This window comes from Nematolebias whitei, chromosome 21 (genome assembly GCF_014905685.2).
Source record: "Nematolebias whitei isolate Nwh7 chromosome 21, NemWhi1, whole genome shotgun sequence".
NCBI lineage: Eukaryota > Metazoa > Chordata > Actinopteri > Cyprinodontiformes > Rivulidae > Nematolebias > Nematolebias whitei.
In genome coordinates, this window is record NC_056518.1 from 25,665,320 (window position 1) to 25,688,083 (window position 22,764).

At 37.3% G+C, this 22,764-nt stretch overlaps 2 protein-coding genes across 2 annotated transcripts in view; one reads left to right on the forward strand and one right to left on the reverse strand.

The window, feature by feature from the left end:
* metap1 (methionyl aminopeptidase 1) overlaps positions 1-10,187 on the reverse strand; it is a 17,464-nt gene extending 7,277 nt beyond the window's left edge. The window contains exons 1-8 of the mRNA XM_037695139.1: positions 10,031-10,187; positions 9,012-9,063; positions 8,807-8,916; positions 8,015-8,075; positions 2,490-2,581; positions 2,326-2,409; positions 957-1,095; positions 282-413 (exon numbers count right to left, since the gene is read on the reverse strand). Coding sequence (XP_037551067.1) covers positions 282-413; positions 957-1,095; positions 2,326-2,409; positions 2,490-2,581; positions 8,015-8,075; positions 8,807-8,916; positions 9,012-9,063; positions 10,031-10,147 — 787 coding nt within the window. The 5' untranslated portion in view covers positions 10,148-10,187. The remainder of the gene's footprint in view (positions 1-281; positions 414-956; positions 1,096-2,325; positions 2,410-2,489; positions 2,582-8,014; positions 8,076-8,806; positions 8,917-9,011; positions 9,064-10,030) is intronic.
* A 2,396-nt stretch (positions 10,188-12,583) lies between these two features.
* eif4eb (eukaryotic translation initiation factor 4eb) lies at positions 12,584-21,490 on the forward strand. The gene is made up of 7 exons (XM_037695238.1): positions 12,584-12,637; positions 13,722-13,867; positions 16,977-17,072; positions 17,192-17,255; positions 18,812-18,925; positions 20,842-20,981; positions 21,057-21,490. The coding sequence occupies exons 1-7, from the start codon at positions 12,620-12,622 to the stop codon at positions 21,169-21,171; spliced, it is 693 nt and encodes a 230-aa protein (XP_037551166.1). The 5' UTR covers positions 12,584-12,619; the 3' UTR covers positions 21,172-21,490.
* The last annotated feature ends 1,274 nt before the right edge of the window (positions 21,491-22,764 follow it).

Sequence of the window (22,764 nt, forward strand, 5' to 3'; positions counted from 1 at the left end):
TAATAATAATAATAATAATAATAATAATAATAATAATAATAATAATAATTAAATGTAAAATAAAAGTATACATGTTACATAAACGAAGTCATTTGGTCATTTGTTATTTTATCAAGAAATGCTCCAAACATGTGAGAAGGTTGCATCTGTTGGGAAACAGCATGAGCAACAAATCTTATGTCATGTTTCAGTTTTTTGGTGACACTGATAATTGCAGAGAAAAAAAAACAAAAAACATATTTACAATCAGAAAGGAAACAAATCAAAGAAAATGTGCCCACCAGAGTCGATGGCTTGCATAAGGCATTCATACGTAGTCTGAACCAGCTTCTTTGCTCCTTCGTCCACCTCTCCGACAAAGAAGGTTTCGTTGAGGTCACCATGGAAACCGTTGTGGTAGACAGTGATGTCCACTGCGTAAACAAGGGAAGATGAATATGTCAAACTCAGAGTTAGATGAAAACAAAAACACAAAAAGGACAAACTTGTGGAGCAAAACTTTCTTCAGTTCAACAACAGCTGGTGGCAGGACAACCATTAGAAAACAAAAATGCAAACTGGGACTTTCACCACTTAAAGATAAATAAAGAGAAGGGCAAATTTGAGTGGCAGAGCCCCACTGGAAAATTTTAATGGAACCATTTGTCTTGTCAGAGCACGCAGCGAGAGATGAGCTGCTGAAAAGTGCTCCATCAGACGCTCTGAGGGGAGCGGCGGACGGAAGACGTCGCCTGAGCAGAAGCGTTCATAAAGAGGCTAAAATTGGCCAAACTCCTGCTGACACCGACTCAGGATGCTGCTGCATCATTCATCATGAGACACAAATTGTTTACTCCCACTCCAATTAAAACATTTTATTATTTGGGAACTTAAGCTGTTTAAAAACTGGGCTTTTATTAAAAAAAGGGATCAAAATTAAATGTGTGTAAAGTAGGTGTTTGTTGCAGTGAGCACACCGTTGAGGATATCGTCCTCCTGCAGCGGTCTCCTGTCTGGGATGCCATGGCAGATGACTTCATTGACAGACGTGCAGCAGGATTTGGGAAAGTTGTAGTAGTTAAGAGGAGAGGGGTAGCAATTTCTTGCTATGCAGGCCTGAACAGAAAGAATAAGATGGTTATAATAAAGATGTCACATCCTTCTGTCCTGCCTGATGGACACAAACACTGAGGGCTCTGATTTAACATCTGTCCGAGCACCCTGCAGCCAGATGTGACTGATCGTCTGTATTAAAGTCAAGATTATAAAAAAACGTAGCTCAAGTTAAAGTAATGCTTGAGAGATCTGTTTATATAAAAGCACCTAGAACTTACATGATTTATAGTCTGCTTTCCACAGATATTAAACTGTTGACAGAAATGAGCATTAACCTTTACAGTAGCTGCTCTGAGACTGAACATGTTGATACTAACAGCTACTGCTCCCATGGGAGCCATCTTATTTTAACCAGCTAATAGGCCTACATGTAACAACGACCAAACAGCTGATGCTGACAGAAGCTGCAATAAATGTAAGTCTCCTGATGGGACTGCACCTTATTAAACTACAATCCATTAAACACCTCAGATTATGAATGTAAAATACAGGACACATAATTAACATCTGGAAACCATAACAATTCAAACATGCCTTTTGTAAGTTGTAGAGATTTTCCAAAGTCCTATTTATTAGAATGTTTTAGTTCAAATTTTTCTTTTGACTTTTCGACTTCATTTGCTAAATTAAACAAACGGTACACTGATGTCCCCCTGATTTCAATAGTCCATGTTTGTAATTTTCAAGACAAATGTTTTTCTTCTGGACTGGAATTGAACAGGGAATGCAAGTAAACCTTAATGTTTTTGGTGAAAGATATTCAAGTGGAAAGAAATTACACTATGTAGAAGAAGAGACGTCTGCTTTGTTGGAGGAACAATTTGAACCATCACCAGGTGCAATGGAGGAGCCAGAGGGTGACCAGTGGTGGCCTTTGCCACCATTGATTACCGTATTTTCCGCCGTACACATCACACCGCCCAATAAGTCGATGTTGCCACACACCAAAATTAAAGTCGGCACCTCGCTTATTTTTCCAAGTTATCATGTTCAACGCACAGATGGACTGACCCTCATATTTTAACATGATATGTACGGCACACGATTCTGTCAAATGTTTTTTATCTTTCTATATCGTATCTTGGAGGTCTGATTCAGTTTTTGATATTGACCCTCTAGAATGGTCACTTTCACAGTCATGTCTCAAAGGTTTTGCCTTCATCTCCACAACGTTCAGGAAATAAATGCAAATCGTGCTTGCATAAAATGTTTAAGTGTGTGCATGAATACCAGATGCACAGCGTGGTCGATCTCTTCTGTCGTGACCCCCGGTTTCACCATCAAGGCTGCGATGTCCAGGACTTCTCGCGCCAGCTGCAAACAAACGTGCGTCAACAACAAACTGCTACAAAAGAGTCGCACGACGGAGTCAGAGCGAGTCCATTTTATTTCACCTTGCACACCACCCTCATCCCTTCGATGTCCTCAGGAGACAGGATTTTGATCTGCGACGTTCCCTTCAAGAACTGCTCGGACTCAGACATCCCTGTGGGCAGGAAACCAGGGCAGACGACTGGCATCAATCACACGTCAATACGAGGCGACGCTGATGAGCTCTTTCAGCTAAGACCTTGAAAAAAGCAGCTGCTGCCAGTCTATTTCCAAGCGCACTGCCACACAGCTGGATTTAAATTTGTCACACTGATTGTGTTTTCCATCACAAATGATGGCTGGATAAATCATGTGCGACTCAACAAGTACCAAACATTATTATTATTCTCACTACTTCTGCAGCTAGGCTCTAGTTGGTACAGTTTTAATGAATACAAACAGATAAGTGTGAATCGTGTTTCTATTGTCCAGCAGGGTTTTACCTTCTATGGTGTTTACCTCCTGGAAGCTTCAACAGGTCAGACAGTACACAATTTATTCACAAGTTTAAGGGCAAAGAAAAAACAGACACTTTGGTGTGGGGGTGGGGAGATTAATAATCTCTACAGCAAAAGCCAAATCTACTCCTAAAAAGCCATGGATTGGTTTAACTTTGGTGCGACCTCACCGTAATAAAACTTTAAACATGTTCTCTTTATTTTTAGACACAAACGTGTTTCTTGAAACATCAGAGAGGGTGAAAGATGTTTGATGTTGAAGATAGGGGTGTCACGGTACGTATAAATCAACAATAAATAAATCAGGTGGTGCGTACCTTTTGTTTAAGGGGTCACAGTTCGGTATGGGTTTGGTACAAGAAAATTAAATAATGATCTGTTAATTATTTTTAAACAGACAATAACTCCTTTTTAGAGCAGAGACAAAACAAACCACTCTTATTTGGTACGTGTTTTTAAGGTACAGTAATTTCCAGACTATTGAGCGCGCCTGAATATAAGCCACACCCACTTAAAATAATAATAATAATAATAATAATAATAATAATAAATAGGCTGCACTTGTATACAAGCCGCAGGTGTCCACCTTGTAACATGAGATATTTAGACAGAAAAATTTTTTAAACATTAAAGTAAATATGTACTGGTAAAATACAAAAATATGTATAGTATTTTTTTTGCCTGGACAGTGCCTGTAACATGGCTTGTTAAAAAATAAAAATAAAAAAATAAAGCAATAGCCTACCAGGACTAAGCTTCTTCCTCCTATGCAATGCACAGGAGGTAAACAAAACAAAAAAATCATAAATTAGCTGCAGTGTTGTATAAGGTGCTGTGATCAAAGCATGTGGGAAAAAAAAGTAGTGGCTTATAGTCCGGAAATTACGGTAGTTTATTTATAGAAAAGTGAGATTTGGCATCTATTAGTTAAAAATATTCATACTGTAAACATTGTTCTACAGACCACATGTCAAAATATATAAACTCCAAATCCTGAAAGACATTGAGTTTATTCAAGAGAATGGTGTAAAAAGGAGGTTTCACTTAATTTGACCTAAACTTGATGCAAAACAAAAAGGCATTACTGAACAAAACATCTCCCAGTGTGAAAATACAAACCAGATGAAATCGTAATCACTCTGAGCCTCTCAGTCTCTAATGTGCTGGTCATACACAGTTGGTGCTTATTAAACATCTGCAGATGTATTTAACCGTGTTCATTAGACACCGGGGCGCATTTTAAGTGTGAATTATGACCCTTTTGGCTCTCCATACATCCACCTCTTGATGCTTTCCAGGGGTGTCCAATCCTGGTCCTTGGGGGGGGGGGGGGGGGGGGGGGGGGGGAGAGACCATCCTGCATGTTTTAGATGTTTCTCTGCTCCAGCACACCTGATTTGAATTACTGGGTAATTAGGATGCTTCTGCAGAACATGAAGAGGGAATTTAACCATTGATCCAGGTGTGCTGGAGCATGGAAACAAGTAAAACGTGCAACATGGTGGCCCTCCAGGACCAGGTTTGGACAACCCCTGCTTTAGATTGCTTACTCCTCTACTGCTTTTCTGCTGTAGCAGTTAGCAAATGCTTTTTGTTTTGAATGCATGTCTAGTGTTATCCTGTGATCAAAGTGCTTATTTGATTTTGTGCACTGGACCCAGTTCGGAACAAATATGTGTCCCATTAAACCCCTAATTTTCAGGTTCTTTTTTCAATGAAAACCTCCTAAAATGGTTCACAAGTGACTCTGCACTTTTGCACTAAAATCAAAATGGCTAATTTACATTTTCACTTATCCCAGAGCAGTGGTTCCCAACCCTGATCCTTGAGGAACACCATCCTGCATGTTTTACTTGTTTCCCTGCTCCACCACACCTGATTCAGTGATTTAATATCTTCCTCATGTTCTGCAGAAGCCTGTTAATCACCAATTAATTAAAACCAGGTGTGTCAGAGCAGCGAGACAAGGAAGGTGTTCCTCAAGGACCAGGGTTGGGAACCCCCGTCCTAGAGTGCCAAGTTTGTTTTTGGTTTATTACAATTTACTTTTTCTCCTGCAAACAAAACCAGAAAAAAGATCTTTAGTTTGTGACTTTTCCTTCTTAATTTGTCATATTTTTTTCTCCATAAAACACCTCATTTCTAGTTTCAGTTTTAATATTGATCTAACAGTTTATTCCATATGTCACACCCTGGATGACACCTCCATGCAGCAAAGCCAAAATACTTAAAAACTGAAAATGAGCTCAGCCAATCATCATTTGTTAAGAGAGTGCATGTTTAAGTTTTGTTTTGTTTTTTTAAACCATCCATTACAAACTCTGTAATTTCAAGCGGGAGATTTATCTCCTTTTTCAACTAAATCTGAAAAAATAATAAAGTAGAGCTCATGAAACTGCACCCTCTGACACAGTTGCTCCTAACAAAGTGCTCACACGGCGTACACCTCTTCTGTTTTGACAGTGACTTGAATTCTAAACATAAGAAGCATAAAAGCAGCCTTGCGGTGTTGTGGTGCTATGAATAACTAGCTGCTCGTGTGGAGACTACACTACAGCTTCAGCACCTGAGCAGAGGACGGCTTTAATGACACTCACGCAGCCGAGTCAGTAGAACAGCGCAGGAACGTTACTGTTCTACGGAGAACAAGAGAAGCTCAGAGCAAACAGAGAAAAGATACTGAGCCTTCACTGTGAATGAAAGATTGGTCCTTGACTGATAAGTTAATGCCTAAAACATTGATTCAAGCTGGTGTCGTCATTAATTCACTCGTTTATAATTTATTAACTCCATCATCCAGCAAGATGATAGCTGGTTGGACATGGACAGTTGCTTAGCAACACAAACCCAAGACAGACTTGTGTACAAGTTGAATAAAGCCGTCCATTTAGACCCGGAGAGCCACAAAATGAGCACAACAATCAACTGAACTTACACTTTGTGCTCAGAAAAGGAACGATACACAAATCAGAAAGCCCATCTTTAAATTAGCCTTACGAGACTTTTCGTTTGGGTTAGAGCTGCTGCAGATCTTATTTAATCTCAGCAGGGCAGTGTTGGGAAACATTAATCTGCAACAACTGAGCTTCACTCCCTGAGCTGGAATCACAGGAGAATGAAAGGAGTCTGTAACCATGACTACCCGAGTATGGATCTATGCAGTCAAATGACAAGGATGCAGAGGTTGCTATGGCTGCACGCTGAAGGACTACACCCCCCCCCCCCTCCTCCCAACAGCATAAAGCTAAAATCGCTTCGATAGGACAGGACGGCTGTGGAAGCTGACCTGTCAGCAAGATTTTTGTTCCCCGTTATGTATTCATCACCAAAGGTGGGCAGAGAGATGTAACAAGGCAAATGGGTTCAAGTTTCAAATATGAGCTTTAAAAACTGTGTTAAAATAACCAAAAAGAGTATTGTAGTTGTGTGTATAGTAAAATATATTTTTAAATAAACGGGCTTTTTAACATTGCCTATAAGCATTTACATGCCTAAATGATTAAAACCCCATTGTCTTCTTTATTCAGGGCATTGCTGCACCAGTTCCTGTGATCTTTGCCTGAAATTAGCTACTGACTAGAATTAGTTTTGTTTTAAATATTATTTTAAAATTATGAAGATGGACGAAGGACAAAACAAGGCGTTTCCAGCAGAGATCCCACGATGACAATAAAGCTTAATATTAAGGCTGAGCGATACGCACCAAAATTAATCTAGATATTTTAAAGATAAATTGCAATATACGATATGCATCGATATTTTTTATTTCCATAAAGTAATAAAAAATATTTCTGAGTCAAAGCTTTGTCACAAATGTTACACAGGCACATTTATTAACAAACAGCTGTAACTGTACTAAATAAATACCTAAAAAATATTTACATATATTAAAAAGTTTGTTTTTTAAGACATTTATTTACATATGTTAAATAATAATAATCTGCAGCTGTGCCGCTTTCATGTTAGTAAGCGTGTGTGAAGCAGCACGTGAGGGGCTGCGTTAGTATTCAGTGAGGGAGGGGGGGGGGCGCGTGAAGTTGGAAAAAGAACTACAAGGATTTAAGTCTAATAATACTCGAGTGTTGCGATAGAGCCATTTTAACCATCATAAATTGAAAAACTAGCGATACATCGAGTATATTCGATACATCGAGTATATTCGGTACATCGAGTATATTCGGTACATCGAGTATATTCGGTACATCGAGTATATTCGGTACATCGAGTATATTCGGTACATCGAGTATATTCGGTACATCGAGTATATTTGGTACATCGAGTATATACGGTACATCGAGTATATTCGGTGCATCGAGTATATTCGATACATCGAGTATATTCGATACATCGCCCAGCCCTACTTAAATAATCAAAGGGGAAAGGCATAATTTAACCCGTTTTATTTTGATCATGCATTTAGGCTGACATACTGTAAAACCCACTGATCCATGTACATAAAGAAAACAGAATAAATTAAAAATGTAAATGTTTTATGAATTAGTGACGTAATCCTTTGAAAGCCTGGGAAAGAAAATACAAAAATGAACTTTTTTTCCATTAAAACGTTGAGCAGAGCCACCGATGGATGACGATACAAACTAGTAGGCAGTAAATAAAATAGTTTTGGTCCAAATTAGAGGAAAATTGAGATGGAGATCCACAAAATGTTGATGACCTTTCTTTGGGCATTCCTTCAATCTGAGTGATAGACGGAACAGGCAAAGAAGCAAATCAGTCCTGTGACTACCATGTGCCAAATCAACCCAAAATGAACCCAGAAAGGATCTACAACGGTTATTTTCATCCACTTAATACATACATCTTCTTTGAAACTGGTAAAAAAAAAAATCTATACACTTTGTGTATTAGTTTGAAGGCTTTTTAATACTTTTAAAAATAGAAACAATAAAGGATTTTAAATCCTTCTTGGGCATGTTTTAGTAAAGGGAGACAAGTTATTAATTAAACGTACTTGGGAAAAAATACATTGTAGTGTCGATTTTTCCTTGGCAGGAATAGGTTTAAAACAATAATTGTGCTTTTTAAACTAAAAAAAAAAACTTATGTGAGAAGAGAGTGTTTGTTTTTACCTCTAGGATGATCAGCGTAGTCAGGTCTTTGGATGTTACCTGGGACAGGCCGCAAGGGAGTCTAAACGAGCGGTCAAGAAGACATGTTACATCACAGCCGTGCAACAAGTCACACAATTACTGTAGCACATTCACACAAACCCACTGTAACAAACACTGGATTAGGGATGCACGATATTGGATTTTTGGCTGATGTCCGATATGCCAATATGTTAAAACTTATTTGGCTGATAAGAGATACTAATAGATATTTTTCCCCCCTAGACCTATTTTCAGAGACTACACATCTTTCTCTGCTGTGGAATTAAAATACATTATTCTGCATGTTGTCTGTCAATTTGGCCTGCTACCAAATGCAGATGGGGCTGAAAATTATGTAACACCTAAACTTGGATTATGTTTTAATGTCAAATGTATTCATGACATTTACTCTCTCGAACACAGTGACAACACTTGAACAGTGAAAACCTGTAAATTTTCACAAATCTAAACTCAACCTGTTCACAAGCGACAAGTGAAAAGCGCATAAGTAGTAGTGCATTAATAGATAAACATGACAGTGTCTTACACTAAGAATTAACTTAAAACAAAAGCCTTTTATATCAGTGAGTTATTTTGATGGAATGGCCGATATCCGATATTTAACTTTATCGCTGATATTGGCCGATACTGATACCATGCCAATAACATTGTGCATCCCTACAATGGATGATTATTAACCTAGTTCTGGATTTTAGGTAGCTATTACTTTTGCTGAAATACATGTAGCTGTAAGAAAACAAAAAAACTCACAAGTGGGTAGTAAGGGTGTAGTTTTCCTGTGTAGCGATAACCCGGCCATGGGTCTGTATTGACCTCCTTTTCCACACAGTTCTTAGATTCATTCTGGTGCTGGTCTTCCTCTACAAAGAATACAACATTATATACACTCAACCTCTCATATGATACTTGTTCACATTAATGTGGAAGGACAAAACAGTGTTTAAGTGATACTTACTTGCTTTTTTGTGTAGCAACTTGTGGGACGCCCAGCTTCCTTTAAAACATTCCTGCAAAGGGAAATGATTGGCACTATGAATACATGTTAAATGACGCTCCAAAGCGTGCAGCTTTAATAAGAAACAGTTAGATGTATGGTCAGGAAATCTGTGCCTCAATGAAACACCCAACTTAAGAGTCAAAGCTTGCACTGACTGAACTGCAATCACAGCAGTTTTCATTTCTGAAATCAGACACCGGAGCAAAGTTAACACTCAGTCCAGCTATTACTAAAGCTCTGACTTTTTTTTTTTTTTTAATCTTGTTGTAGAACAATTTAGTGTCTGACAATAAAAAAAAAACAGGCAAACTTTTAATCCAAACTACTAACGTGATAAAAATAATAATAATAATGAAATAAAAAACTGGCTCAGATCTGCACTCTAAACTGCAGATATTATCAGGATTTTTAAGGGAATTGTAATATTTAAGTACATTTAAAACTGTTTAATAAGCAGTCTAACTTTAAATGTGTGGCTTTCAGGGAGGAATCAGGTCTCTGCAACACTAAGACACCAGTGGGAATCATCAAATGATCACTTTCCACCTCAGTTCATCACCATCTAGTCTGCTAAATAACAATACACGTTTTCCACACTAACTTGTTTAATTCACAATTCACCCCGACACTGTTTCACCACAAACACTTCAATTATGATCAGGTTTAAACTACTCAGACTAGTAAGCTAGCTAAACGTTTTTTCTCGGCCTTGGCTTATTTCTGTTACAGAGATATGTCCCAATCACAATTCACTTGTGTTTTTTTCTTATCTTCGGAAGCCTGTATATCATTAAACAACTAAAATATATTCATCAACTTTTCCCAAGGAGGTTATAAACGGTTTACAGGCTCCTTAGTATCACGTTTGTAGCATGACAGCTAGCAGCCTGTGACAGAGAGAGGGCCCCGGTGTGGCTGCTGTTCACTTTGTTTTAACCGGGAAAAAATGGTTAAAGAAAAAAAAAAAGCTGCATTACCTGTGAACAGAAATACGAGCCTTGAATACCGAGCTTGATACAGGTAGGACACTGAAGTTTGGCGTCCCTGCTGCAGCCGTCTGTTTCACACTCCCTCCTGGCCTCCGTGCTCGCCATGCCGCGATCTGTAGGAGGAGTGGAGGGACCCACCAGCAGAGAGTCCTGTAGGGCAGGCCGGCTTATCATATAATAGAAAAACTAGCTTTTATACTCTGGCATCCACAAACAATTTCAGCAGTTCAAAATACGAGTTGTTCTATCCAGAATATTTTTACATACGTGGCATTCATCCACTAACTGACATCATAAAAAGAATTATAAAAACTTGCATGTAAAGTTTGAATTTAGATATTTGTATACAAATTCTATATATATATTGTGCTTGCAAATCAGGCTGCGTAGTTGTGAATCAAGTTTTGTAACCGTGTAAAATAAAATGAGAATTTCTGCTTTAAGCACATGTAAAGGAGTGTTTGGAAAAAGATTTGTAAAAAAATAACTACACGTTTTATTGTTCAATTCAGTTTATTTAGCTGAAGTCATCTCAAGGTACTGAACAGAAACATTCACGTACATTTAAAAAGCCAACTAGTAAAAGTTATTTATAGCAGATTGTGTTGAATCTGCACTTGGTTGCAGTCTCCCATCCTGAGCAAGCACAAAGGCCACAGTGGAAAGGAAAAACTCCCTTTGAACAGGAAGAAACCTCCAGCAGAAGCAGGGACGAGCAGCCATATGCTTTGACTGGCCGGGGTTTGAGAAGACGGGAAGGAGAAAAAAACATAGAACGACAGGTCCAGGTGTTGTTAAGGTCTGTTTACAAAAAAAAACTAATCTAAAACTAAGCGCTCAAGTTCCCTAGCTTGCGTGTAAAAGCTCAGTTAACTACCACCCGACAGCCAAACCCATCTGTTCTCTGATTGGTTTGTTAAATTTGTAATTGACATATTGACCAATCAGCTGAGAGGAAGAAACATCTTGTCACAATTCTTCCTTGCAAGTTGAAGCTCATGCAAGTTAGATAACTCACCTCAGAATTTTATATGTAGTGTCTTTTTTTTTTTTTTGCCTTGTATCTGTAAACAGACCTTAACAAAATTTATTTTGTAAATTGTGTAATTATTTTTTACAAATGCAAATCTTTTTTTACACGCACACATTGCTATCTACACATGTTCAAAGCAGAAGTTTTCAGCCATTTTATTTTACAATTGCAAAACTTAATTCACAAACGGGTGATATGTACAAACTATATATGGGAGGAATTTGTACCCATTCTGAATATGATTTTGACACCAGAAATCAGCTTGCCCAGGGTCTCGTATGCCTGCCTCCCATTACAAATGGACCGGTTATCAGTTTCAAAGATTACCACCCTGTTAAAAAGTTACAGGAACAAAACCATTACATTTTCCATCAAACCATGATGCAAATTATTGGACTTTTGGCCAATATCCAATATGCCAATATGTTAAAATTTATTTGGTCGATAACCGATACCAATACCGATATTTTTCCTAGATCTACTTACAGAGACTTCATATCTTTCTCTGCTGTGGAATTAAATACTACATTATTCTGCATGGCCTTGGTCAATTTGGCCTGCTACCAAAACCAGATACCCAAAAGGGGGCTGAAAGTGATGTAACACTTCGACTTGGATTATGTTTATTGTCCAATTTATTCATGACATTTACTCTAACACAATGACAACACTCGAACAGTGCAAATTTGTAAATTTTCACAAATCTAAACTCAACGACATGTGTGACGTCATAACATCATATGAAATTTCCCCCTTGGGAGATCAATAAAGTATATTGAATAACGTTGTGCTGGCGCTGCAGGCATCCTTGTCACTGGGTTGTCATAGAAAAACAGCGCCTTTTTATATCAATTATTTTGATGGAATGGCCGATGTCCAAAATTAACTTTATCGCTAATATCGTCTGACACCGATACCAGGCTGATAATATTGTGCATCCATAAGTCCTACCATATTTATCTCTAACAATAAGACAAGACATTTATTATTGTTGGGTTTTTTCCCCCACCCAATTGATGGATAACGTGTCCTTAAATAAAAAATTTGGAAGCAAACTAAATGACATGACGTGTTTGGTCATCTGCTGAAACACCCGAAGTGATTTAAAAATAGGCCAAAAACAGCAACGACATTAGAAAAGCTGTTGGTTTGGAGAAGAATGACCATTTTTATGCATTGCTCTGTACTAAAACTTTAATATGCTGATCAAAGTACACCGATAAAAATATATATTAGGCTGAAACATTAAATTTACATGTCTAGAAGAAATTTACAAATATGTACTTGTTCTATTTTCATTGAGGGCTGACTAGCACTAAAAAAAATGTCTCAATATTTCTTGAAAACTACTGATAAAATCTTTCAAACTGAACTACTCGATATAGTTCAGGATAACCTTTTAATTCATACTTTCCAACGAATATCTTTAAAGTTTTAAAGACGAGATTGTACTTAGATTATATGTTACAACGCCCTGCTTCAAATCCGTCACGTGACTCCGTTCCGTCCAATCACCAGAAACTTTCCTAACGCAGACTTGTAAGATGGCGACCGCCGAACCGGTGAGTGCTCTCTAAAAAGGAACGTTTCAAAACATATGGAGGGGTTTTTCGTTTCATTTGGGGGTCGAAACGTCATTTAAAGTTTATACGCGACTTTTAAGACGACTCTTCTGTCAGTATCAGGGGGTTGTTTGGATCAGAAACGAGGTTCTGAGTAGTTTTAAACGTCTTCTCCGTGCCACGACCCCATTGGCGTAAAAAGAGGAATGTGAAGATCTCTAAACTTTCAACTGACCGACGTGCTGTTCACTTTAGCCACGTTTGAGCCTTTCAGAATGAGCAACTTCAGCTTTAGTTATGTAGTGGAGGAGCTTATTAGTGAAGTGGATTTTTCATCACGTGTGTATTGATTGAAAACTGTCAAACTGTTGGTGGGATATTGGGTAGTTTTCTAAATCGAGTTGGACCATTGGTACTGGTCAGTACTGGTCCGTGCTGACCTTTCCAACGCTGCAGCTAGCTTGTCTTCCACCCCAAAAGTTCATTTGTTAAATATTACACAAGTTAAAATACTACTTTTCCATATAAACCTAGCTTCAGATATTTTTCTACGACCGTTTTCTGTCAGTTTCAACTGGGTTAGATTCACTAGAAAAGATATTGGGGGTTAAATATAAAAACTTTAAAGATACTCATTGCAAATTTTTTCAAATCAAGCATAAATAAGAGTTTCTCTTAATTACCTTCATCGAATGGTGCAGTTTGAGAATGTTTGCTCCAGAAGTTTCCCAGAAAAATTGATGCCCAAGCCTGAAATGCGGGTCTGCACTCGATGTAAACAAAGCAATTTTGTCGGCACGCTTAATAAATCTGAGTGTAAATGCGTAGAAATACATTAAAATGCAGGATTTCTCCATCCCAAACGGGTCTTTCATGGATGCCGCCATCGTTGACTTATTTTCAGTCGCTTCGGCTGTTTCTGTGGGTGAAAAAAACCCCACTTGTGGTAGTTAATTTTGGAGTTGTCTTTATGACATGGCAGAGCGTACCTTGAAATACATGAATCAATGTTGACTAAATCAAAACTCGTCATGATTTCTTTGAGATTGATGTGTATCGTTCTCTCTGGTTGTCTGCTGTTCAGGAAACCAACCCGAGTCCATCCCATCGTGATGAAGATGAAGCTGAAGCTGAAGCTGAGGCTGAGGCTGAGGTTGAGGCTGAGGTTGAGGAGAGCGGACAGGAAGTTGTGAGCCCGGAGGCCTACATCAAACACCCACTTCAGAACAGGTCGGGTTCTGCAAATCAATGCTGACATTTGATTAGTGTAGGAATAAAGACACAAGTTTAAATTTATCCCACTGATGTCACAAGTCCAAAGGTCACCAGCGGGGTCACGTGTTCAGTGTCAGCACGGAGCTCACTGTGTAAAAGTTTCCAATCAGTCCTCATTTCAACTAAGCTTTGTCCACTAATCTTTTCTGTTTTTTATCTTATCTTTTTATCTTAACAGTTCTCTGGGCTTTTTGAGGCCTTTCAGCGTTTTTCTTTGGATTTCGGCTGCGTTTCCACTTAGTTTCAGCCTGACCGTGACAGCATATTGCGCTCTGTATGTTTAAAAATGAGGAAAGTGAATATGCGGAGAGATAATAAAAGAAGAGCTATGCTTAAATAAAACCATCTCCAGCTGCTGAATATTATCTGCAAGTTAACTTTTCAGTTGATAACTCTGTAAGTTCTCTTGCTGAATGCAGGGGTTCCCAACCCTGGTCCTTGAGGAACACCATCCTGCATGTTTTAGTTGTTTCTCTGCTCCGACACACCTGCTTTTAATAAACGGGTGATTTACAGGCTTCTGCAGAACTTGATGAAGTAATTAAATCACTGAATCGGCTGTGTAGGAGCAGGGAAACAACTAAAATATGCAGGATGGAGTTCCTCAAGGACCATGGTTGGGAACCACTGGTTTAGAGGAAAACTAAATGCAGTCAGAAACAAATAATTCTGAACAGTAGTTTTCAGACATGAGTGTGTAATATTTATTTTTACTGACGTGTAACTGTTGGGTTTATCTTTATTTATGACGGTTGGAAGCCAAAATATAGTGTTTTAGTCGTGTTTTTTTCTACATAGGGTCTATTATTGAAATCTAATGTTATTTTTATTTTATTTTTCACATTTAAACTTTGTCATTTGAATAAAATCATATGTAAGATACGTTATCTAAAAAGGAAATCACTATGTAAAATTGACAGTAAACTAAGGATTTCTTTCTGTTGGTATTAGCAGCTAGCTTCATCACAGGCGACTGTGTTTGTGCTCTTTGTGCAGACAGTCTGCTGCTTTTTATTTCCCCACAGTGGAGCTGGTTGGCTGACCTGTCCAGGGTTGTTCACTGTTTTTCTCAATCCATAGCTTCCATCTGCCCCCTTTGCTGAATACAGATAAGCAACGACTGAATATTTTATGTATATTTAAATTCCATGAGGATATTTATGTCCAACAGGGTCAAATAGAGAAGCTAAACTCATCAAAAGCCAGTCACCAAAGAGAAAAGTTGGACTCCAGAACATTTCAGCAGCCTCTCACAACACCATTATGTTCAGGATGGCCAACACAAACTCAATTATTAATATACATTTGATTTGTTTATATATTTGCTGGCACTAGTATTCAAGTTAATTAAAAAATAACAATCCTACTTTTTAGTCTTTACATATTTTTTTTATCTGAAGAGTGATGGTTGCAGCTGTCTTTATTTTAATGGAAGGTCAAGAAAAACCTGCTGAAGTTCATCAGAGGGACTGTAAAATATGCACTCCCTGAGATTATGGCTTCATATCATTATCATGTTTGAAGAAAAACCAAAAGTATCTTGAAGCTAACAGGCTTTTTAAATATAGATATTGTGATCCATTTATCTTCTGTACGTTTTTCGGCATCACTCTCATTCCAGAATATTTGTGCCATTTCAGCAAATCATAAATCAAATCTTTCAGCTCTTTTCTGCTATGACTTTTGGTATTGGTGCAACTTTAGCTTTTTGAAATATTTAGCCTTTCCTGCCACTTTTTTCTAATAGAAAATGAATTGAGTTCATTTTACATCCTTCAAATCTTCATCTCAGTTTACAACCTTTTACTGCTCCTTTCACATTTTGTTCTGGTTCAGCTTCTTTCAGCTTCCTTGTGCAAATTTAAACTTTTTTCAGCTACTTTCAGCTAATTTCAGCTGGGTTTTTTCAGCTGTTTTGTGCTCCTTTCAGATTCTTTCCTTCTGCTAACCAACAGTTTTGTGCTTCTAACATTGTTCTGCAAATTTCAGCTTGTTATGCTCCTTTCAGCTTATTTCTGCAATTTCAGCTACTATTTAGCTGTTTCTATGCTAATCTTATCTTTTCTGCTAAGTCCACATTTTTTGCACTCATTTCAACTTTTTTTCAGCCTAATTCAGCAAAAATGTGCTCTCTCCACTTCCCTTTGGTAATTTAAGCATCTTTCTGCTGTCATTGGCTACTTTTCAGCTGTTTTTTTTTCTTCTTCTAATTTTTGCCTTTTTCAGATAATTTCTACTTTTTGTACTAATTTCTGCATCTTTCTTCCTAATTGGACAAACATGTGCTCCTTCTGCTTTATTATGCTAATTTAAGCTTGTTCTACCTTTTCTTTTGTTGTTGCATTTTTAGCTAATTTGAACTGTTTTCAGATAAATTCAAGTTTTTTGTGGCAATTTCTGCTAACTTTAGCTTGTTGTGCTCCTTTCATATAAGTTCTGCTAGTTTCACTCATTTCAGCTACCGTACTATTTAGCTGTTTTATACTAATTTTAGCTTTTTCAGCTAGTTCCACTTTTTTATAGCTAATTTCAACTCTTTCCACTTCCTTTTCAGCTACTTTTGGGTTTTTTTGTGCTAATTTTAGCCCTTTTTAACCAATTTCCTAATTTTTGTGCTCATTCCTGTTTATTTAAACGTAATTCAGCAAATATGTGTTCTTTCTGCTTTCTTCTGATAATTCAGGCCTGTTTTTCCATTTCAGCTACATTTTAGCATGTTTTTAGCTTATTTCAGCTGTTTTTCTGCAAATTGTTCAGCAATAAGCATTCACACTGCATTTTCACAGTAAATGCAATTTCTCTAGTTTGAAGTTTACTCTGCAGACACACTGACTGATTTAATTATTTTATTATTAATAAAATCACACTTTACCTTATTCTTCCGTCCGTGACTTCTAAAACAACGTAGAGTTGAATTTGTACGGCACAACATCACAATTTATTGGAGCATTAAAAGATTTAAGGAGCAGTTTGTATCTGAATTGTCCCGTCACTTCTTCAAAGCTTTAAATATTTGATTTTGTTTATCATGTGTTTCTAATTTATACTTTTCCGCTCCAAACAGGTGGTCTCTGTGGTTCTTCAAGAATGACAGGACCAAAACATGGCAGGCCAACCTGCGACTCATCTCAAAATTTGACACAGTTGAAGATTTTTGGGCGTAAGGAGCAACAATGATCAGATTTTCAGTACTTTGACTGAAGGAGTGAAATATTCTCAAATGCCTTTTTAAATACTTATATTGTTTTAATAATTATGCTGTTGCACTCTCTGTTTCAGTCTCTACAATCACATCCAATTATCAAGCAACCTCCTGTCTGGCTGTGACTACTCTCTTTTTAAGGTAGGTTGGACAAACTACTCTTTTAAAGATATTTTCAGGTAAAATAAACATAAGACTTGCTAAAAAATTTGAGTAAATGTTCACTACAACTGAATTCAGTTCACACGTCTGCAGTAATAAAAGAAGTTGTTCAATAAAAGGAAAACGGAATAGAAGAATGGTTAAAACTTTTCTGGAAGCTTGGTATTTTTACAAGTTCCAGCAATATTTAAGATAAATATTAAATGTTTGAGTTTTTGCTGTCTTTTAAATGTTAATAATACAGAAGTAGGAACACCATGCTGAGATGTCTCACTATTGTGATTCATTTGTCTTCTGTACGTTTTTCAGCATCTTTCTCGTTCACAATTTTTGTGCGATTTCAACAAATCATTCATCAAAACGTTCAGCTCTTTTAGGACAATCCTGCTTTGACTTTTGGTATTGTTGCAACTTTAGCTTTTTCAAACATTTAGCCTTTTCTGCTATTTTCTTCTCATAGAAAATGAATTGAGCTCATTTTCCATCCTTCAAATCTTTAGATGTGTTTACAACCTTTTACTGCTCCTTTCACACTTTATTGTGTTTCAGCTTCCTTCGGCAAATTTAAACTTTTTTGCAGCTTTCAGCTAATTTCAGCTGGGAATTTTTTTCAGCTGTTTTGTTCTACTTTCAGATTTTTTTTCTGCTAACTACAACATTTCTGTGCTGCTTCTGACTTTTTTCTGCTAATTTCAGTTTATGCTCCTTGCAGCCTATTTCTGCAAGTTTAAGCTTTTTCAACATTTCAACTCTTTTCTGCCTGATTCAGCAAAATGTTCTCTCTCCACTTCCTTCTGGTAATTTAAGATTTGTTTTTTTTTAGCAACTTTTCAGCTGTTATTTTTTTGCTAATTTCAGCTTTTGTCTGATAATTTCCATTTTTGGGGGCTCATTTCTTCTTTCAGCATAATCAGGCAAACATGTTCTTTCTGCTTTCTTCTGCTAATTTAAGCTTGCTCTACCTTTTCAGCTTGTATTTTTTTTGCGTTTTTTTAGCTAACTTCAGCTGTTTTCATATAAGTTCAAGTTTTTTGTGGTAACTTCTGCTACTTTCAGCCTAATTAACTTCTTTCTGCTAAATTCAGCTTATGCTTCTTTCGACTTGTTTCTGATAGTTTCAGCTGCTATTTAGCTGTTTTATTCTGTTTTTAGCCTTTTCAGCAAGTTCTACATTTTTTTGTTCATTTCAGCTTCGTCCACTTGCTTCTGGTAGTTCTTCTTTCTGCCTTTTTAGCTGCTTTTCAGCTATTTGTTTATTGCAGCTTTTTTTTTAGCTTATTTCCTAATTTTTGTGCTCATTTCTGCTTATTTAAACATAATTCAGCAAATATGTGTTCTTTCTACTTTCATCTGCTAATATAGGCTTGTTCTTCCTTTCCAGCTAAAATTCGGCTTTTTTTTTAGCAAATTTCAGCTGTTTTCAGCAAGTTCTTCAGCAATAAGCATTCACACTGCATTTTCACAGGAAAAAGCATTTCTCTAGTTGTAGGTTGTTTGAAGTTTTAAACATAATTTAACGTGAGCTGTTTGTGCAGGACGGTATAGAGCCCATGTGGGAGGACGAGAGGAACAAGCGTGGTGGACGTTGGCTCATCACACTTAACAAACAGCAGAGAAAACAAGAACTGGATCGCTTCTGGCTGGAAACTGTACGTTCAACTTAGCCTGTTCTGTTACTTTAACCCAGTGCATTATTAATCATGTCTGCGCCTCCCTTCCCTAAAGGGATACATTTATTACTCGCTGGCAGCCATAATTAGAGACACCACTCTGTCATCACACTTGTTGCCTGCAGAAATGGGTGATTACATCCTGTTGTAGCTGGAAGCCACCGATCAGATGCTTTTATTGTTGCTGTTTTGTCCACATCTCACACAATATACTATTGCCTTGACTGTGAGTTGAGCTAATGGTGAGGAATCACAGCCCTGTCAAATATAAAGTAATGGAAAATATTTAGTTGGTCGCTGCTGAACTTCACTGTTTCGTGGTGAGCTCTCTTGCTGCTCGTAAGGTCCTTGGCTGCGATGCACAGACACTTGGCAAGCTGTGTTCTGTCGTTGAGCAGAAACACATTTCCTGTACAGTCAGTGAGAAGACTTTTGAAATGACTCTCTTTATTACAAAATGCACGTTAATTGTTTTACTGTCCATATCCTGAAGACCCACAATAAGTGGAAAAACTGTAAAGTAGGAATAGTAGTACAAGTAGTAAGTAGTATATCAAGGTGTTTTAACCCCTTCCCACACTCTTGCAATATTCTAAACAATGTTTCTAAACACTAAACGCTCTAAAAGAGCACAGCATGTCATGATTTCTCCCTCTCTGTCTCTGCTGCTCTCAGCCACCTGCAAGCACTCTTGGCCACGCCCACTTCTTCGCTTTGCACGGTGACCAGCTGATCAGCTGCAGCAGTATGGGCTGCACAAATGTGCAGCAGGTGCTAAATAATTTAAAATAAATTATTTTGAATAAAAAATTCCATGCCGATCGTGCGGCTCATGCATCAATCAGCCAGTTATGTCCAAGCTTATTTTGAAAAATGGCGATAGAGCGAGTCCGCAAAGTAGCGAAGGACTACTGTATTTTGAACTTGATGGCAAAGCACAAGTCAACTACTCTTTGAGAATTTTATTAAAATTGATAACATGCTCTAGACACAGTGTTGCATGATGGTAAAAAGTCCTTCAAAAGAACTTTAAATAAATAGTTTTAACATGGTTAATCATGACCAGTCAGTATCGTACCTGCAGTAGACAGCAGTCAGAACAATCTCAGTTTGGAGAATCAGAGAAAAATTCTCACTCCTGTCACTTTTGGACAAAACGGTTGTCAAATTTCTCCTGATTTTCTTAAAGTAACATCTGTATGTGCTGCACAAATTCAGGATGGTTAGTAATTTTTGATTATTTGAAGTCTAGATAAAATACGAGTATGAAAAATTAACACATTCATGGTGGATGTTTTAAAAATTCTTACGCCCACACCTGATAGTGAAACACACAGTTGTTTCAAAACTGTGCTTTTTGTAAACAGAACTCTTCTCTCCCCCACAAAAAAAATGTAAAGTTCACTTTGAGCGTCCCGGCCTCTTTCCTTCAAAATTAATTTTGAAAATATTATAAAATCAATTGTTCGGTCCCAGGTGAGCTCAGCTGTTAGCGTTTTGATGGTAAAATTCCCCCCATATGAAACTTTCTCCGTTAGTTTGAATTCTCTGGAGAATTTCTCCATTTTTCAAGCTGAGATCAGTCTGACTGCCATCTGCTGGCTGGTAAGATACTGACTGCGTATAACTACTCCCAGTACCTTAAGTAAAAAAATCAGCTAAACCTTTAAAACTAAGGACCATCAAACCTTTATTTACATATATTCATAGATTAATTGTTTATGCCTCTTTGGACCAATCAGGTGAATCTTTTTAGTTTGGCGGGTTTACACATGTCACGTCTAAAATGAAGCGATTCAGACAGCAGGTGAGCAGAAATCCTGCAGCGGTCTACATCATCATAAAGAACAGTCGTTGTCTGAAAATGTGACTCGCAGTGTCCTTGCCTTCAACAGCTCCTGTGTTTAGTCGGAGAGGCCTTCGATGATTACAGCGACGACGTCTGCGGAGCTGTAGTCAACATTCGTAACAAAGGAGATAAAATAGCCGTCTGGACATCCGACTACGAGAACCGGGACGCTGTAACACACATAGGGTGAGGCAGGTTCTACCTAAACACATTGATTATAAATGTTTGCACTCTTTTACGCCGTCATTTCCACGTCAACAGGAGAGTTTACAAGGAGCGACTGGGGCTTCCGATGAAGATGACGATCGGCTACCAGTCTCACGCAGACACGGCTACCAAAAGCGGTTCAACCACCAAGAACAAATTTGTTGTTTGAGAAATGCCCCCTCTGTGCCTCTTTTCATTATCCTGTCGAATTTGTTGTTGGTTCATACGTTTACTTTGCTGCAAAGACTCTGCGATATGCAATCTGGAGAAAGAAAACGATTCTTCATGCTAAATTCCTCATAGTCACCCCAGCACGTAGAAAAACACGTACAACAAACGACAAATAGTTGACACTAACAATGAGAGGTATCGATTGTGGATAACATTTAGTGTGCTTCATACTCTGCTAAATAATTTACTTTGATTCTTGGTTTGTTCTGTTTTTGAATGGCAGGGAATTATAAAATGCAAAAATTGTATATTTCTCACCCATTTTTACACAGCATCATAGGTTTGCTGTAATAACATAAAATGCGTTTAATTTATTATAATAATCTACCTGCATATTATTAGTTATGTTTGTGCTTTTTTTTTTTTGCTCTGAACTGTTTCAGCCTTTTTAAAGTATTTCATGACTCATGTTCATTTGAGTATTAATATAATTAAAACACTGGTTTTGCAATTATCATTTATGCAGTTATGCTTTATTTCACAACATTCATAAAAACTAGAGAAATTGCATTGCCTGCAAAAATGCAGTGCAAATGCTTATTACTGAAGAACTTGCTGAAAAACAACTGAAATTAGCTAAAAAAAATAACATGCTGAATTGTAACTGAAATGGAAGACTAAGCCTAAATTAACAGAAAGAAAACATATGTAAAATCAGTTTATTTATTTGCAGAAATTAGCACAAAATTAAGAAATTAGCTTAAAAAAACCCTGAAATTAGCAAAAATAAAATGAAAATTAGTTGAAAAGGCAGACAGAAGGTTAAGCTACCAGAAAGAAGTGGAAAGAGCTGAAATGTGCTCCAAAAAGATGGAATTGGCTAAAATTAGCATTAAACAGCTAAATAGTAGCTAACATCATATAAAGCTGCAACTAGCTGATAAAAAGCTAAAAGGAGCATAATGAGCTTAAATTAGCATAAAGAAGTTAATAAAAGTTGAAAGTAGCAAAAATTGCCATGGAAAACTTGAATCTATCTGAAAAATGCTAAAATTAGCTAAATGCTACAAAGGTAGAACCAGCTTAAATTACCACAAAAACGCAGAAAGAACACGTTTGCCCAGTTAGGCTGAAAGAAGCAGAAAATTGTATAAAAAGTGGAAATCATTGGGGGAAAAAGATTAATTGGCAAAATAAACCTGCTGAAAAGTAGCTGAAATGGCAGAAAGACGCTTAAACTACCAGAAGGAAGTGAAGAGAGCATATTTTTGCTGAACTAGGCTGAAAAAAATTGAGTGCAAAAAAAGTGGAATAAGCTGAAAAAGCTAAAATTAGCATAAAACAGCTAAATAGTAGCAGAAAAAGTTGTAACTTGCAGAAATAAGCTGAACGGAGCATGACGAGCTAAAATTAACAAAGATGTTACAGGCACACAAATATTAGTTCAGTAAATCTGAAAGAAGCATCAAACAGCTGAAAGTAGCTGAAAAAATGTTTACATTTGTACAAGAGAGCTGAAATAAGCTGAACCGGAACAAAGTGTGAAAGGAGCAGTAAAAGGTTGCAAACAGATGTAAATATATGAAGGAAT